This window comes from Poecilia formosa, unplaced genomic scaffold, assembly GCF_000485575.1.
Source record: "Poecilia formosa unplaced genomic scaffold, Poecilia_formosa-5.1.2 Scaffold216, whole genome shotgun sequence".
NCBI classification, from domain to species: Eukaryota; Metazoa; Chordata; class Actinopteri; order Cyprinodontiformes; family Poeciliidae; genus Poecilia; species Poecilia formosa.
The window spans coordinates 532,839-548,044 of NW_006800155.1; the positions used below are offsets into that span (position 1 = coordinate 532,839).

The following is a 15,206-nucleotide window of genomic DNA, read 5'->3' on the forward strand; positions in this document are numbered from 1 at the left end:
GCGCAGGCGAGACGCTGCGGCGCAGGCGAGACGCTGCGGCGCAGGCGAGACGCTGCAGGCGTGGTCCTACCTGGGAACATTTGTGCAGGTAGTCGAGAGCCGGAACGCAGAGCACAGTGGAGCTCAACCCGGACACATGAACAGAGTCTCCGATCTCCTTATAGTCCACCTCTCCTGCTCACAAACAGACAGAAAACTGGAATTAGGAGCAAAAAGTGCTGCACAAATACAACAGTCACATCTAAAGGTCAAAATGAAATGACAGTTCTGAGAAACGTTAATCTCAGCTGCTCTGAATAAAGACATGAAACAGGCAAACGCAGGATTCTGATTCCAGGAGGAATAAATCCTGCAGGTCTGGAAATGTGAGCAGATTAAAAAACCCAGACCCACCCAGGCCTTTGACGAACTTCAGCAGACACATGATGTAGTCTGTGGCAGCGTTGGCGAACACCTGGATGTTGTCTGTGTTGATGAAAGCTTCGAAGACGTCGAACACGGGAGCCTGGGACTTCCCTGCATGGAGCGAGAGGAAGGAACAGGAGGAAATAATGTGAACTGTTAAAGTATCCGTGATAACCAGCGTCTGTCACCAGTCTGCCAGTTTACCCATGGAGTATTCTCCCAGCAGGTAGTCTTTGGTCTCCGCCCTGCTGCTGTGGACGGTCCTCAGGGCGCTGAACAGCGGCCTCCACCCGGACAGGATCTGAGGCGAACACATCTCCACCAGCTCCCCGATGGACGTCACCACCTGGGGGAGACAGCCGGGTTGGAGCATGTGGCTGGAACCTTCCCTGTGCTGCAGCCGACCGGACCGGACCGGACCGGACCGGACCTCACCTGGTCCTGGACGTCCTCGTCGCACAGCTCCAGCTGCATGATGTGCTCAAACGGCCTGAACAACGCCTCATTGAAGTGGAAGTGAGGAAGCTCGGCCCAGCTTGACAGAACCTCGGTCAGAACGTCGTGGATGAAGGAAACGGCCTTCTGGGAAACGTGGCGCTCTTTGTGACAAGCAGCCTGGAAACGAAACATTTTTATCCCCCAGAATAAAATAAATCATGAACCAATCACCACAGAAACACAAAATCTTAGAAAGTATTTCATAGTGCTAATATCTTAGTACACTTGAAATAAGACAAAACTAATTTATACGTAACTTTTCAGCAAGATAGGAGATTATTTTAAGTCAATAAGTCCTTAATATTGATGAAAACATTCTAGTTCCATTGACAGATTATTTCACTCATATGTGAAATAATGTCTTGTTATAAGTGAAATAAGTTTTTCAGAAAAATTAAGGAAGTATTGACCTAAAACAAGCTCCTATATCTTGCTGAAAAGTTACTTGTAAGTTAGTTTTGTCTTATTCCAAGTGTTCTAAGATATTTGCAGTAGAATCTTGACCAAAAATACTTGGTAAGATTTTAAGATTTTGCAGTGTAATTAACCGACTGATTGAGGAGAAACGAGACAATCGGAGCAGAAAGAAATTTTTCAGAAGACCATCCTCCCTGCTGCAGTTCCCTACCTCCACCAGGTGGGGCGCCACCACGCTCCAGGCCCTCATCATGTGCAGCAGGGGCCGGTTCTTGTTCCTGACGATCCTCAGCATGGCCTCTCCGAGACGGAAGAGATGCAAAGCGCTGCGGCGCTCCGACGTCGACTTGGCGACTCCTGAACACAACCAGAGAAAATCATCAAGGTTTCCACGGCAACAAGACAGTCTGTGTTTGAAGACGATTACTTATTCTTTACATCGATCATTATCTGGGATATTAACATTAATTTGAGAAATGACAGTTAATCTCCTCTTTGGTTTCATGAAATCTGTCCGTTCATCAAACCTAATTCATGTTTCCAAACTTTCTCCTTCTGCCACATTTGTTCAGTTTTTTTTCTGATTGTTGTGTTTTGAACTTTTAGTCCTTTAAAACCTGTGGAGTCTCTGGAGGAGGGCTCAGAGGTTTAAGTCATTTCTCTGACTTGGTTGAATCTGCAGGAACATGAACTCAGACTGGAAGCTCTGAAATATTTTCCTCTTAGAAATAATCTGAAATGACCTTCTGACCTTCCCTGACAGTAACGGCTTCGTCTCTAAGGTCGGTGCTGGTGATTTTCTTCCCTGGCTCTCTGTCAACACATACTTTTACTCTCCATGTTTTCTTGCTGACTATTTTCCCTGCAGTGACAGAAACGTGTGTGAACATTTGCAGGTTGTGTTTCCTACCTGGCATCACCAGAGAGTAATCTCCGGTCTCTGTGGCCGAGTTGAAGAGCTGAGACTGAGAGGCTTTCCTGAGCTGCTGCAGGAAGCCGACCAGACCCACCAGGTTCAGCTTCGTAGCTGCTTCCTCAAACAGCCTGAAACACACACACACACACACACACACACACACACACTCATTACCATCACAAGGACAATAGGAAGATCTGAAGGTTCTCTTCACTGAAGGACATAAATGCCATTAATTCAAGTTTTTAATAATTTAGTAGAAGTTTTCCAATCTCAGGTTTTAATGTTTCTGCTGCACAAGCAGGTTTGAGTTTACTAAATATATACATACACCACTAAGCATAACTTAAATGCCTACAGCTGCACCTCTACCACAGGACTCTGGCTGATATTTGACAGCTCTTCATGGCAGAACTAATCAAGTTCTTTAAAATGAAACTCATGAAAGTCAAAGAGGCTCAAAAAGCCGGTAAAGAAAGTTGATTCTGTCCTGAAACCTCTGGAGGTTACGGTGTGAAAAGGATTCTTACATGAAGAACATTACAGATAACCCTCATCATCCTCTTCATCAGACTCGTACAACAAGACAGTGGCTTCAGTCAGAGGCTGCTTAAGAACCACTGTAACACTGACCTCTACAGGAGATCCTTCTGCATCTGTAACAACTAGTTGAAAAACCTTATATAATAATTTTATTCTTCTGAGATTAATAAAGTATGTTAGAATTGGACTCAATAAACTGTGTTGATGTTGGAGCTTTAAGGCTCCCATTTATAGAAACTAAATGATAGAAACTGTTTGGAATAACTTTAAAGGAAAACTATAACATAAACTACTTATTTATGAAAAATGGCTTCATTTGTTTTCTATTTAATGGCAGAAAGACGTTTAAATATGAACATCTAACTTTTATTAAACATTTCAATATTTCAATCAGCAAATGAATCAATGAACTTTAGACCTGAAAACAAAGTAATACAAATATTTCCTTTGATGATCTGCAGCTTTTTTAGTCAAATAAAATATATGTTTAAATGTTTAGTTTGAAAGTGGAGCAAATTCAACATAACCAGGATGTCCAGATAATTACTGACCAACTGCATAAAGAGCTGCTAAACTGAGGATTCACAGATGAAGATGCAGAGAAACGGGTCCAGCTGCTAAACAGACCAGCCTTTTGCTCTGTTTACTATTGTTTGGTGAAACTTTCACATCAGAAATGTGTTCAGTCCATCTGCTGCTGCAGAGGATCAGAGAAAATTCTTTATTCCCTGCAAAAGCAGCTCTGATAAGTGCTTACATAAGAGATGATCCTTGGTCTGAGCAGAACACACACAAAGGCAGCTTCACTTCACTGTGTGTGTGTGTGTGTGTGTGTGTGTGTGTGTGTGTGTGTGTGTGTGTGTGTGTTGCATGCTCATTCATATGAGTTGAATGTTTTGCACACGTGACTGAAGGACGTCAGCTGAAATCTTGACTGTTTCTCAGAAAACTCCCCGACTGTTACACAAACTGACCTCATTTTATGAATTTATCTGCATTATGATAACTTATACACATAAAAACACTGACACACAGAACCAAGCAGGATTCACTCTACTGCCACCTGCTGGGTGCATTTCAGCACAGCACCTCCTGGTGGACGCCTGATGCGACTCTTTGACCCTCATGAATACGTTTATAAACCTATAAAACACACTAATGTGTTTAAACTGAACCCAGTAAAGCATCACATGGTTCAAACATCCCATCCTCTGCAGAGCGAGGTCCCACCTGTCCGCCTGCGTGGACAGCGTGCAGACAGCCTTGGCGGCGCCGGTCCCCGTCATCAGGCTGCCGCTCCTCAGGTCCAGGCCCCGCCCCCCTCTGCTGCTCTCCTTCAGCAGCTCCTGGATGGACAGCGGCTGGATGACCGGCTGGCTCAGGCTCAGCTCGGCCGCCTCGGGGCTCGGCTCGCAGCTCAGCTCCAGACCCAGGTCCACGCCAGCCGCCTGCTGGGTGATGGTGGTCAGGGAGGACGGCTGCAGGGAGCCGTCGCTGAAGTGGGTGTGCTCCAGAGAGCTGATGTACTCCGTCACCCTGAGACAGAGCCGGACCGCAGTGAGTTTTTATGATTCACGGCTGCAGCAGGGTGAGGCTCATGTGTCTGTACCTGAAGACGTGTGGCCAGCAGTCGTGGTTGTGGCTGCCCATCTCTAAGCCCACGTTCAGGATGGCGTCCATGCACAGCACATGAGCCGTGTGGAGGCGGACTCCCTGAGGACGGCCCATCTGCTCCAGCCGCTGCTCGACGCGCTGCTTCACTGCCAACAGCAACAAGACGGCAGAGATGAGCGAAGGCATGCAGGACGTAGAGCTGAGCTCAGCTCACCTCCAGACAGGAAGGAAGGTTTTAAAACGGATTCAAAATGACTCATTTTATCTGTTTTAGGAATCAGATCCTCAAAAACATTCCACCTTTAAAGTTTGTTCAAGTCTGTACAGTTATTTTTATTTCATTTTTATATTATGTGGGGGGTTTTAATGTAATGACAGAAAATTACGTTTTTTTAACTTAGATCTACTGCAGATTGCAGCCATTTTTTATTCATCCACATTCCTGATCATGAACACTAAGAGACCAAATGGCTGCTAAACTTCAAATGAATATGTGAATAAAATAATTCATACCATTAAGTTTATTTTTTATTCATTATTGTTTAAAACATAAACTGTGATTGTGTAAAAACTGTGAACAGGTGTGTGAATCAAATGGTTTTTCTGCTGCTATGTTTTCTCTTTTCTCCCCTCAAAACTGCATTTTAATCTGTGGAAAAATCATCAGTGATTCTTTCTGCAGATTTATGAAACATCCCATGATAATGTTTATGCATATTTAAAATGTTTCTCTACCAGTTGGCGGTTAAACATAACTCAGCTGTTTTCTATTTAGGCCTTCACAGACAGATTATATTCTTTATAACAGGGACTAATTAATGTTCCACACTTTGCCATGTTTTACTGATTTTCTAGTAAATCAACACATTAAATGAACATGATTCCCTCTACATGATAGTTAAACTGAAAACTAGAACTGAGCTGCAGCCCTGCATGATTTAATCGTTCAACATATTTGTCAAGTCAGTTGGAAAATGATGTTGAATGTTTTTACAAATCATTAGCTGAAATTTCCAGCTGTGTTTTCCAAATTGGCCACTAGATGTCAGTAAAGATCCATTTCTTACTGAGCCATTCCGAGTCATGACCACAGATTAAGATTAGCGTCTCACACTGATATTTATGCAATATGAGTTTACATTAAAGGCGTTTCATTTTCCTCTTTCGGTTTTCAAGCCGTGGATTTTTGTGTGAAGTTGCTTTAATAAAAACGATCCGTGCACCTTTGACCTCCAGATGGCGCTGTCGTACCTTGTGTGATGGCGTCTCCCATCTCTGCCACCTCCTTCTCCTCCTTCTCCTCCTGCACACAGGAGGCTGCAGCCATCTGGGCTAAAGCTGATGCACAGTTAGCAGCAACGCCTGAAAGAGGAAAACAGCCAACAAACACGATCAGCTTCAGTTCATATCAAAAGAGGAAGTTTGTTTTCTAAAATCATTTGTTCCACTGGTGCAGAACCAGTGATCAGAAATGAAACCCGGCTGCGGTTTGACACCATGTGTTCATATTCATTCATCTTTCTGTGATGAAAATCACAGCCTGGATTCCTCAATGATAACTAACAGGTTCTGGTTATTATTCACCGTTCTTGGTGAATGTAATGTGAAATATTCCATCACTGACAGGAAGAAACCAAAAATATCAAACATTTTAACCTGAGAAACCATTTTAACTAGGCCAGCAACACTAAGCTAACTTCAGAGGTTTTCTCCTGGGAAGGAAAACAACAATCTGTGTGAATATTAAATCCATTTAGCAGCTGCCTAATATAAATCCATTCAATATATTGGAAAAATGGTTGCAGAAGGAAAAGAAAACATTATTTAGTTTCCAACCTCCTGTAGAATAATTTGGGGTTTTAAAATAATTCATGAAGAAAAAAATAGTAAAATGTCTTCGAGATGTTATGACCACAGCAAAACCTTTCTCTGAATCTTATAAAATGAATTTATTTCCAACCTGAACACAATAATTTTGGGCCTTTAGTGAAACCTTTAAACTTTAGATGGGGATGATTCTCCACACTGCAGAACAGCCACAGCAGAGGCGACATCACTTCCTGTTCAGATCAGCCTTCACCGGCAGGATGGAGCAGGTTTCTAATGCAACAACACAAACTCACTCAGTCCTGACGGCGTTCCCCAGGGGTCCGTTTTCAGACCCATCCTCTTCATAGTGTCAAATATTTTATTACCACAAAGTTGTATCTACTGGTATTTCTGTGTTTTATGTTCTGCAGAACAGGAAGCTGTTGTAAAACAGCAATTAAACTGAGACAGGATCAATTTCTTTTAATATTTTCCTGTTAAAAATAAATAATTAAATTCTATTCAGACGATAATAATTTTCCTCTGTTGCCTTGTGATGAACTGGTGACCAGTTCTGGGTTTACTCTGACTACTGGAACCTGGGATCCTCCACAACTAAACTGGTATGAAAACTTGATGTTTAGATATTATTGCTGCTGTTTCTGACTCTAAATCAGCTGAAATCATTGCTTGACTTTTAAAGAATCCTACGTTCTGCCAGCGCTGGAGCAACAAAGTCCAGTTTGAGGAACCAAACAATGACAAACAGTCTGAAACTCTGCTGCAGGCCCAACACCCAGCAGCACATCAAGCCCTTCTTCACTCTCATCACAGAGCCATCCATCTTGCCTTCAGGACCAACGCTGTGCTCCTCGGTGACCTTGTGGTATCCAGACATAAATCTCAGCCCGGCTACGTTTTCCTGACAGAGCTGTCCAGGAACGTCCTGACCGCTCTCCACTCTGCCTGGTTGTCTTTAAACTTGATTTATTAATCTATGCCTGTTTCTGCAGAAAGGGCAGACACAGGTCAAAGGTTTCACCCACCAAGCGCGCAGCTGAGCGCGGCAGCTTTCCGCAGGCCGTCCAGACTCAGACAGATGGTGTCTCTCTCCCTCTGGCTCTGCTCCTTCAGCCCCTCGGCCCCCAGGATGAAGGCCAGGCCCTTGGAGCTGCCCGCCATGCGGCCCGTCAGAGGCGTGGACAGCACATCAATCAGGTTCTTCCACACGCCGGTGAGGATGAAGCGGGAGAAAACGGCACCTGATTAAAAAGAGAGGAGGGAGAGAAACCTGCAGCTAGCATCACAAGCTGGGTTCTGGTCCTGAAGAGAAGAAAAACCATGATGTCATGAGGCGTGACCCATGGTTAACGAGGTTTCTGTGGAAATAAACTTTTTATTTTTTATTTTATGGAAGTTTCTGTATTTTCAGTGTCCAAATTGTAAATTTTGACACATAATTTAAAGTAAGTAAATATAAACTGCATTTCATTGGATGTTTTTTGCCGATATGTCACAGACATAAACCCTAGAATATCTAATGCAACGTGTAGACATTACTTCACTATTACATATCAACACATATGAAGTAAGCAAGATTTATTTATAAAGAAATTGATCTCAGAGCTAATTATTTATGACCCATTGGTTTTGTTTATCATCCAGCCTTCAGTGCCAACGCTGCCATTTTGGTTAAAGGTCATTTTCCTCCACAGCAGAAAATCCTGCAGGAAATATGCTGCTGTTTGTTCAAAAGGTTTGAAACTGTTCAAAAGACAAGAAAACTTTATGAGAAGCAAATCAAAACCAACAACAGGGGATCTGAGGATCAGCCCTGGGGATGAATGCATGACTGTAACCAAGATGTCCGCCTTGAGTTGAGTTACAGACCTGCAGTCGCTGTGTCACCTCCAGCCCTCTCAGAGCTGAGTGCTGATTGGCTGGACGGCCTCCGGATCATCTGACCTCCAATAGCACTGCTGCCCAGGCCGTCGATGTCTGACAACACAAAAATAAAAACTGGCATCAAACATTCATTCAGAGAATCATCTTTTGGACACAAACCACTTCATACGTTTTATTTTCCCCACAGTTTACCCAGAAACTCTAAGCGCTTCAGTTTAACGTTCGGTCCATTAAATACAGAGTTACAACGAAATGGAAAACAATGAGAGTTGGATCAAATAATGTACACCAGCAGGATGTGCAGATGCATGATTTGTTTGGATAAAATTATCCGTAAATTTAGCAAAGATTGTCATTTATAAACCAAATGCAGCTACACAGCATACTGAGTTTACGATCCTCTGGATTCGCCAGCATGGGGTTTCCTTCTCTGGTGAGTTGGATTTCTGTCTTAAGAAGCATGAAGGATATAGAGACCTGTCAGCATGGTGATGAGCGGCAGCGTGCGGTCTTCTGCTGAGCCCCAGTACCCGGCGTCAGCCAGCAGGTTGCGCTCCAACACCTGGTGGTGAAGCTCCTCGATCCAGGCCTGGCACAGAACCACCAGGACTCCGCTGGTCTGGATCAGCCGAACAAACTCCTTCTGCAGAACACGGAGGGAGACGCTCATCAGCTGCGCGCTCATCAGGAGAGAAGCCGTGGCTGTGGCTGTGCTCACCAGACTGAGGGCAGGGGGAAGCTCTCTCCGTCTGTAGTAGTCGCAGCAGCAGAGCTTGAGGTTGAGCAGCAGAGCGTAGTACGACACCAGGTAGAGGCCGTCTGCGTTCATCAGAGACTTCAGAGAGTCGCCTGATTCAAAGCCTGGAGAGTGAATCCCTCCTGAACGGAGGAAAGAGCAACAGCAGCTTTACAGAGTCCCAACCAAACATTCAAACTTTAAAATTCATTAAACAGTAGAACTTCATAAGTCTGACTAAAGTTTTTATCAGCCGGGACACAGACAGGAATTTAAGCCAAACTATCAATACAGAATAAACGGTTAAAAAACTATTTGAGAATGGAAACCTTCTGATGTTCTCTTATTTTGATGCATTTAGTTTCATGTGAAATCTAAGAGTCTTAAGGTCCAGTTTGGTGGGAAAAATTCAGACCAAATAATATAAATAGGAGTGAATGTTAGTCTGAGTTTGTCTCTGCAGTTTGGACTGATTTAACAGAAAACTGTAAGACCTCCAGCAGAGACACTGAGGGGAAGTGGACAAAAATATCCAGTTTTTCATCTACAAACTGGACATGAGAGGAATTTAAACATTTCACAGGTTCAGGACCATCACAACATTCTGGCCGAACATCAGATGGTAAAAGGAAATGAACAGAAAACTTCTGCAGTGGCTGAGTTTGTTTTTTCATCTGTGCTCTCAAAACTTCATCCTCCAGAATATTTGATTGCTTGAATAAAACAGTGGAGACACAAAGAGCTGCTCGGTCAGCTGGTCAGGAAACAGCTGTCTGTTACTGAACAACCCAAACAAAGTCTGTTCTGTTCTGAAACTGCATCATCATCACAGTGAATCTCGGCTGATCCCTCTTCCCTCTGCTTACCAGCCTGCAGCCCGGAGCAAAACGTGGAGGAGAAGTTCTGCAGTGACAGGTCCACCTCCTGGGCGGAGGCCAGTCCCAGGAGGCGGGGCAGCAGCGCCGCCAGCGATTGGACGAACAGCCTGGCGCTCTGCTGGTCCGCCTCCTGGCTGCGCAGCAGTTTGAGGGACATGGCGGCGGTGCGCAGGGAGCGGTGGCCCGGGCAGTCCCGAGGCGTCTGCTGCTCCTCGTCCACCAGAGACACGTTGTCGGACCCGATGTCGGACACGTCGGAGCGCCCCGAGTCTTTCTCTGCAGCCATGGAGTACTGATCGCACGAGTCAAACTCTGTCCGAGACAAGTCCTGCTCCTCCATGCTGCAGGACAACCAGGGTCATGAATGAAACGGTGAGGAACTGGATTTTAATACGCTTAGAAAAACAAACGCAATAAAGACCAATCACCAACCAGCTGGGTTCTGATTGGCCGCCACAAAAGCTGTTCAGAAACACAAATCTGAAGTATTTTTGTCTGGTTTTAGTGCAAATATCTCAACACACTTGAAATCAGACAAAACTAACTTACAAATAACTTTTCATCACAGCATAGGAGCTTGTTTTAAGTCAGTAATTCTAGTTGTTCAGATTACTTTACTTATAACGACTTACTTTTCCCATAAGTGAAATAATCTGCCAGTGGAAGAGTACCTTTTCATCAGTAAGAAGAAATTATTGACTTAAAACAAGCTCCTTTATTTTGCTGAAAAGTTGCATGAAAATCTGTTTTGTCTCGTCAAGAATACAAAAACATTTGCCTCAATATATCTGTCATTTTTAAATATATCTGTCATTTTTAAATATATCTGTCATTTTTAAATATATCTGTCAGGCTAAGCAGCTAAAGAGAGCTGCTGAGTTTGAAAAATCCTAGTAATGAGCCCTAAAGTTGAGGGAGTCGTACCTGAAGTTGCTCTCGCTGTACCTGGACCCCGCCCCGTGGTGCGGCCGCGTCCTGGAGTCCACTGACAGGAAGTTGGTGATGTCAGGGAAGACGAGAGCGTGACTCCTCTGCACCACGTCAGGAGGAACGCCTCCTCTGTCTCCTCTGTCCTTGTCCTCCTGTCCCTCGGCCTCCACGCCGCGGCCTCCTCCTCCCTCCGCCCTCTCTCCTCTCGGAGCCGCGCCTCCTATCGGCTCCCGCTGGCTTCTCTCCTGGCCTCCAAAGGGACAGCTCAGCTGGACGCGTGCGTCCTCGCCGCACTCCTCAGGCGTGTGTCCCTGACCCAGACCCAAGTCCCCCATCTCCAAGTCCAGGGTGGTTTGTCCCGTTTCCGTGGTGATACTGATGCTGATGTCCGGGCTGCACTCAGTGGCGCCTGCGGCGGCCATGTTGGAGGCAGCGGAGTCCCACTGGGGCTGCTCTGAGGACAGGATGTGTCTCTGCCACCTGAAGTCGGCCTCGTTGATCTCCATGGACTCCCGGGTGGACTCCGACCCGTCCTTCAGGTCGTCCAGGCGCCTGAGGAGAAACCGAGCCTGCAGGAGGAAACACAGCGACTCTTACTGCTGTTGATGCATCCAGAGAATCATCACAGCCGGAGGAGAAACGTCAAAACTCGATGCAAACAGTCACCAAGACGGGATTTGAACCCAGAACCTTCTTCCTGCAAGGCAGGAACCTCAAGAACCTCCATTTATAGTTATTTATGATCTTAAATTTAGTCTATAGTGATATTTATTTAGGTTTTACTATTTATTTTTGTTTTATTTATTTTTATTATTACTACACAAACATCCATTCATAAGCAGCATAAAAGTAATTAAAATATATTGAATTAACGTTAATTAATTGCAATTATTGGTAATTTCTGCTAAGAAAACTCAGAGTTTCCAGGAAGTGGTTGTGAGGTTCACTTCGTGTTCTGACTTGGTGTCATGAGTCGACCTGTTCAGGCTGCAGGCCGCGACCCTGCGACAGGTCATCCAACGCAGCCAGAAGAGCGCAGGCACAGGAAACGGAGGCGAAGCACGCCTCGATGCCGCCCTTCACACAGGCCTCCGTCATCCCGTCCATCACTCTGAAACCAGAACGTTACAGCCAAACTGAGTCCAGGTTCAAAATGCTGACTTTCATCTAGTTTTCTCTGAGTGAAGCTGTGGATCAGGTTTATTTACTGACAGTTTGAGCAGATCCAGGTGGGACTTCCTCTTTGAGAAGGAGCGTTTCCTGGTTTCAGGTTCTGCTACACACGGCCCGGCCAGGTCGTAGAGGCGCTGCGGGCTGCCAAGAATCTGACCAGGACAGAAAGATGTTAACATTCCTTGGTTTAGTGAGCAGAGGATTGATGGACGGATGGGGATCACCTCCTTCATGATGCGGATGGCCTCGGTCCGGTGCTGGGGCGGCGGGTAGAGCAGGATCCGGTGGTACAGCGACTGCAGCACCGGCTTCATCGACTCCACGCAGCTCACCAGGCGCACCAGCTCTGCTGCGATGTAGCACACCGTCCGCACCACCGGCGCAATCCTGGCAGGGGCGCTGGAGGAGCATCCGGACCCCCGGCCTTGATCAGACACGCCTCCACTGGAAGAGTCCACTTCCTGACCGATTCCTGGGAGAGGAAACAATCTGGGATTCAGAGACGAGTAAGAGGATAAACAGACAGACGGACTGACGGATGCCTTACCTTGAGCGATTCTCTCTGAAAGCCGGTCTCTCTCTAGCGCCCCCATGTAGCTGTGGTGAGTAGTGATGGTTTTATCATTCACTGGATTTCCCATAATGGCCACCAGAGACGGACAGAGCTGCTTCCTGCAAGAACAAATACTGCCAATTAATATCAAGACATAAGTCAATAAAAATGTTTTCCTGATATTTGTCTCTCTTTAACTTCCAACATGAAGTATCTTCATATTTCTACATGGTGGATTCGCTTTGGCTGCAACATGTGAGGAAACAGAGAATCGTACCACACCAGGTCGGTGAAACCTCTGGACAGGTGCATTGTGGGAGGACAGCTGCTGAGCATGGACAGGACGCACTCCAGGTAGAGCAGCTGCAGCAGCTGATTGTCACTGAAAGGAGGAGAGAATGAGGAAACATCAATGAGTCACAGAGGGGAAGTGATGTCACCGACAGAAGACCTGCAGCGTTACCTGTCCACCGACTCCAGTTTCTCACAGAACACGGTCAGAACCATCACCACGTCCTCACACAGAGCCTGGCTGGTGGGGGAAACATCTGCACACACACGCACGCACGCACACACACACACACACACACACACACACACACACACACAAAGTTCATTCATCCAACTTCAACACTAAGTCATAAAACAAACTAATTAATCCTCCTCGTTTGCCTCTAATCTCCAAGAAATGAAGATTCCTGAGGGGGAAGTTCGGCTCCAGCCATGCATTCAGGTTATTTATGTGTCACTATTTTTTGTTTATGTTTATTCATTTGGCAGACGCTTTTATCCAGACTAACAGACGGGGATAAAACAATGCAGTCAATATTAAAGCTAACAATAAGCTACTTAGAAGGAAGAACATCAGTGAGGTGGGGGAAGTTTAATAAAGTGGCTTTAAATCATGTCTAAATTAGTTTGTGCAGCTTATTTATCCATTCGCATTACATTATTAAGTTTTAACTGGTATTGTGTTCACTAAAACACCCAGTTGTTCATTTTTTTGGATTTTCAAGTCATAAAATATTAGTTTTACCCTCCAGGTGTAGCTCAATATGTTAATGTTCATAAAACATGTTTTCTGTATGGCTGCTCTGTGCTTCTCTCAGTCCATCAGTCCATTTTGTCCCTCATAGAGACCCATACACCAAGACAACAATGACTCTGGACATTACAAACTGCCCATGTAGAAACTAGACACTTCATTCTTCACTAAGCAGATGTGTAGGATGATGTGTACCTTTTCTCTGCAGAGGCAGCGCGGTCACCTCGTCTCCTTCAGCTCCCTGCAGAGCAACACACAACACCAGGGAGGGTCACTGAGTTTGTGAAACAAGGAGATTTAAGGAGCAAAAGAAAATGAAAGGGGAAAAAAAAGCTAATTTCATGTGTTTAAAATGACTGATGACAAAATATTACAAGGTGAACACAGCATGATTAAACTGCAGAACCAGTAAGCAGAAAACGACACTGGATTCAAGAGGAAAAATATCAACCAGATGCTTCTGATCAAATTGACAGACCGATCATCACCAGTGAGAAAAGCTGGTTAAAGTATTCTCATCTCAGCAGCAGGTGGGTGTTAAACAGGCCATGAAGGAAAGAAACCAGCCATTACCTCAGAGAAGCAACTGGTCGTAGGACTTCTTCAGTTACTGGACCTGCTGGCAAAACCCTTGCAGCAAATCCAATTTAAACGAACCGAACAGTTCTTCTTTATGCTGATGATTCAATACTTTTTATTGTTAATCTCCAAATTTCTCCATCGCCTGTGTTGTCATTATTAACCAGAATAAGCTTGTTGACATATCGGGAGATTTTTTGCTTCATTAAAATTAAAATTAATTAAAATAATTAGGGATGAAAGATACATCAGAATTATAATATATCAGTATGGACCGATATTAATAACCAATGTTTATTTCCATCTACTTGTCATAAGTCTCAGGAGGGGAGAGTGTTGGCCACGCGATCAATAAAGTATTTCTGATTCTTAATCCTCACTGGAGGATATCAATATCAGAACCAGTTTTCATATCAGTGCGTCTTTAAAATGACATTTAGGAGAAACTCTGACCAAACAATGAGTCAACCGATCCTCATCAGAGTCACAGTATAAAGTCACTTCCAGACCATCTGCTGTCTGTTATTCTACAAAAATATTATTCCCTTGATGACCCTCAGTCACTGAGTGAACCACGAACTCAGTTAAATCTGAGGTCGTCCTTCCAACAACTGAACCTGGGCCAACCGCTGTCTTTAACTCAACAGTTACGGAGAGTAAAGACGTTGGATTAAAGATGGACATTGATTTTCACACAGATTTCACATTTTGGTTTAGTTTTAAATAAATAAATAACTGACCAGATGAGCAATAAACAGTTTATTATCCTGCTGTATGTAGAACCTCAGAGCAATAAGAGGAATCAATGTTACTGATAAACCTCAAGGTTCTCGCTGCTCACTTTGTTGCTGACGGGCCTGTTTAAAGCTAATGTGTGTGTGTGGGTGCGTGTGTGTGTGTGTGTGTGGGGGTGTGTGTGTGTGTGTGTGTGTGTTCTCTCTGACCTCCTGTCTGTGGCGCAGCTGCAACGTCAGGTCTCCCAGTATCTGGCTCAGGGTGGCCCTCACTGCCGTGTTGATGCTGCGCTGGTGACAGCTGGACATGTAGGTCTCAATACACACCTGTACACACACACACACACACCACAGGATATGAGTGACGCAGAGCACCAGAGAGCACCACCCAGCCACGTTGAACTGTCGGGGAGATTTATGGGAAGCTTCCATGGCGTCACTGGTTGCCACGGTGACCAGGAGAGGCATAAA

At 44.9% G+C, this 15,206-nt stretch overlaps 2 protein-coding genes across 3 annotated transcripts in view; one reads left to right on the forward strand and one right to left on the reverse strand.

The window, feature by feature from the left end:
• Window positions 1–15,206, reverse strand: part of arfgef3 (ARFGEF family member 3) — a 35,706-nt gene that overhangs the window by 10,172 nt on the left and 10,328 nt on the right. For both annotated transcript variants that reach the window (XM_007568003.2, XM_007568004.2), the window contains exons 6-28: window positions 14,946–15,062; window positions 13,618–13,663; window positions 12,841–12,925; window positions 12,655–12,759; window positions 12,372–12,496; window positions 12,049–12,296; window positions 11,864–11,976; window positions 11,630–11,762; window positions 10,646–11,220; window positions 9,710–10,062; window positions 8,826–8,986; window positions 8,585–8,750; window positions 8,093–8,200; window positions 7,249–7,464; window positions 5,645–5,755; window positions 4,389–4,539; window positions 4,010–4,315; window positions 2,231–2,364; window positions 1,532–1,677; window positions 841–1,020; window positions 610–751; window positions 394–516; window positions 71–174 (exon numbers count right to left, since the gene is read on the reverse strand). In XM_007568003.2, the coding sequence (XP_007568065.1) occupies window positions 71–174; window positions 394–516; window positions 610–751; window positions 841–1,020; window positions 1,532–1,677; window positions 2,231–2,364; window positions 4,010–4,315; window positions 4,389–4,539; window positions 5,645–5,755; window positions 7,249–7,464; window positions 8,093–8,200; window positions 8,585–8,750; window positions 8,826–8,986; window positions 9,710–10,062; window positions 10,646–11,220; window positions 11,630–11,762; window positions 11,864–11,976; window positions 12,049–12,296; window positions 12,372–12,496; window positions 12,655–12,759; window positions 12,841–12,925; window positions 13,618–13,663; window positions 14,946–15,062 (3,948 nt within the window). The remainder of the gene's footprint in view (window positions 1–70; window positions 175–393; window positions 517–609; window positions 752–840; window positions 1,021–1,531; window positions 1,678–2,230; window positions 2,365–4,009; window positions 4,316–4,388; window positions 4,540–5,644; window positions 5,756–7,248; window positions 7,465–8,092; window positions 8,201–8,584; window positions 8,751–8,825; window positions 8,987–9,709; window positions 10,063–10,645; window positions 11,221–11,629; window positions 11,763–11,863; window positions 11,977–12,048; window positions 12,297–12,371; window positions 12,497–12,654; window positions 12,760–12,840; window positions 12,926–13,617; window positions 13,664–14,945; window positions 15,063–15,206) is intronic.
• The window catches only part of LOC103148997 (5-hydroxytryptamine receptor 7-like), a 30,517-nt gene continuing 18,368 nt past the window's right edge, over window positions 3,058–15,206 (forward strand). Inside the window, exon 1 of the mRNA XM_007568005.2 lies at window positions 3,058–3,622. The gene's annotated coding sequence lies outside the window, so the exon portion shown is untranslated. The remainder of the gene's footprint in view (window positions 3,623–15,206) is intronic.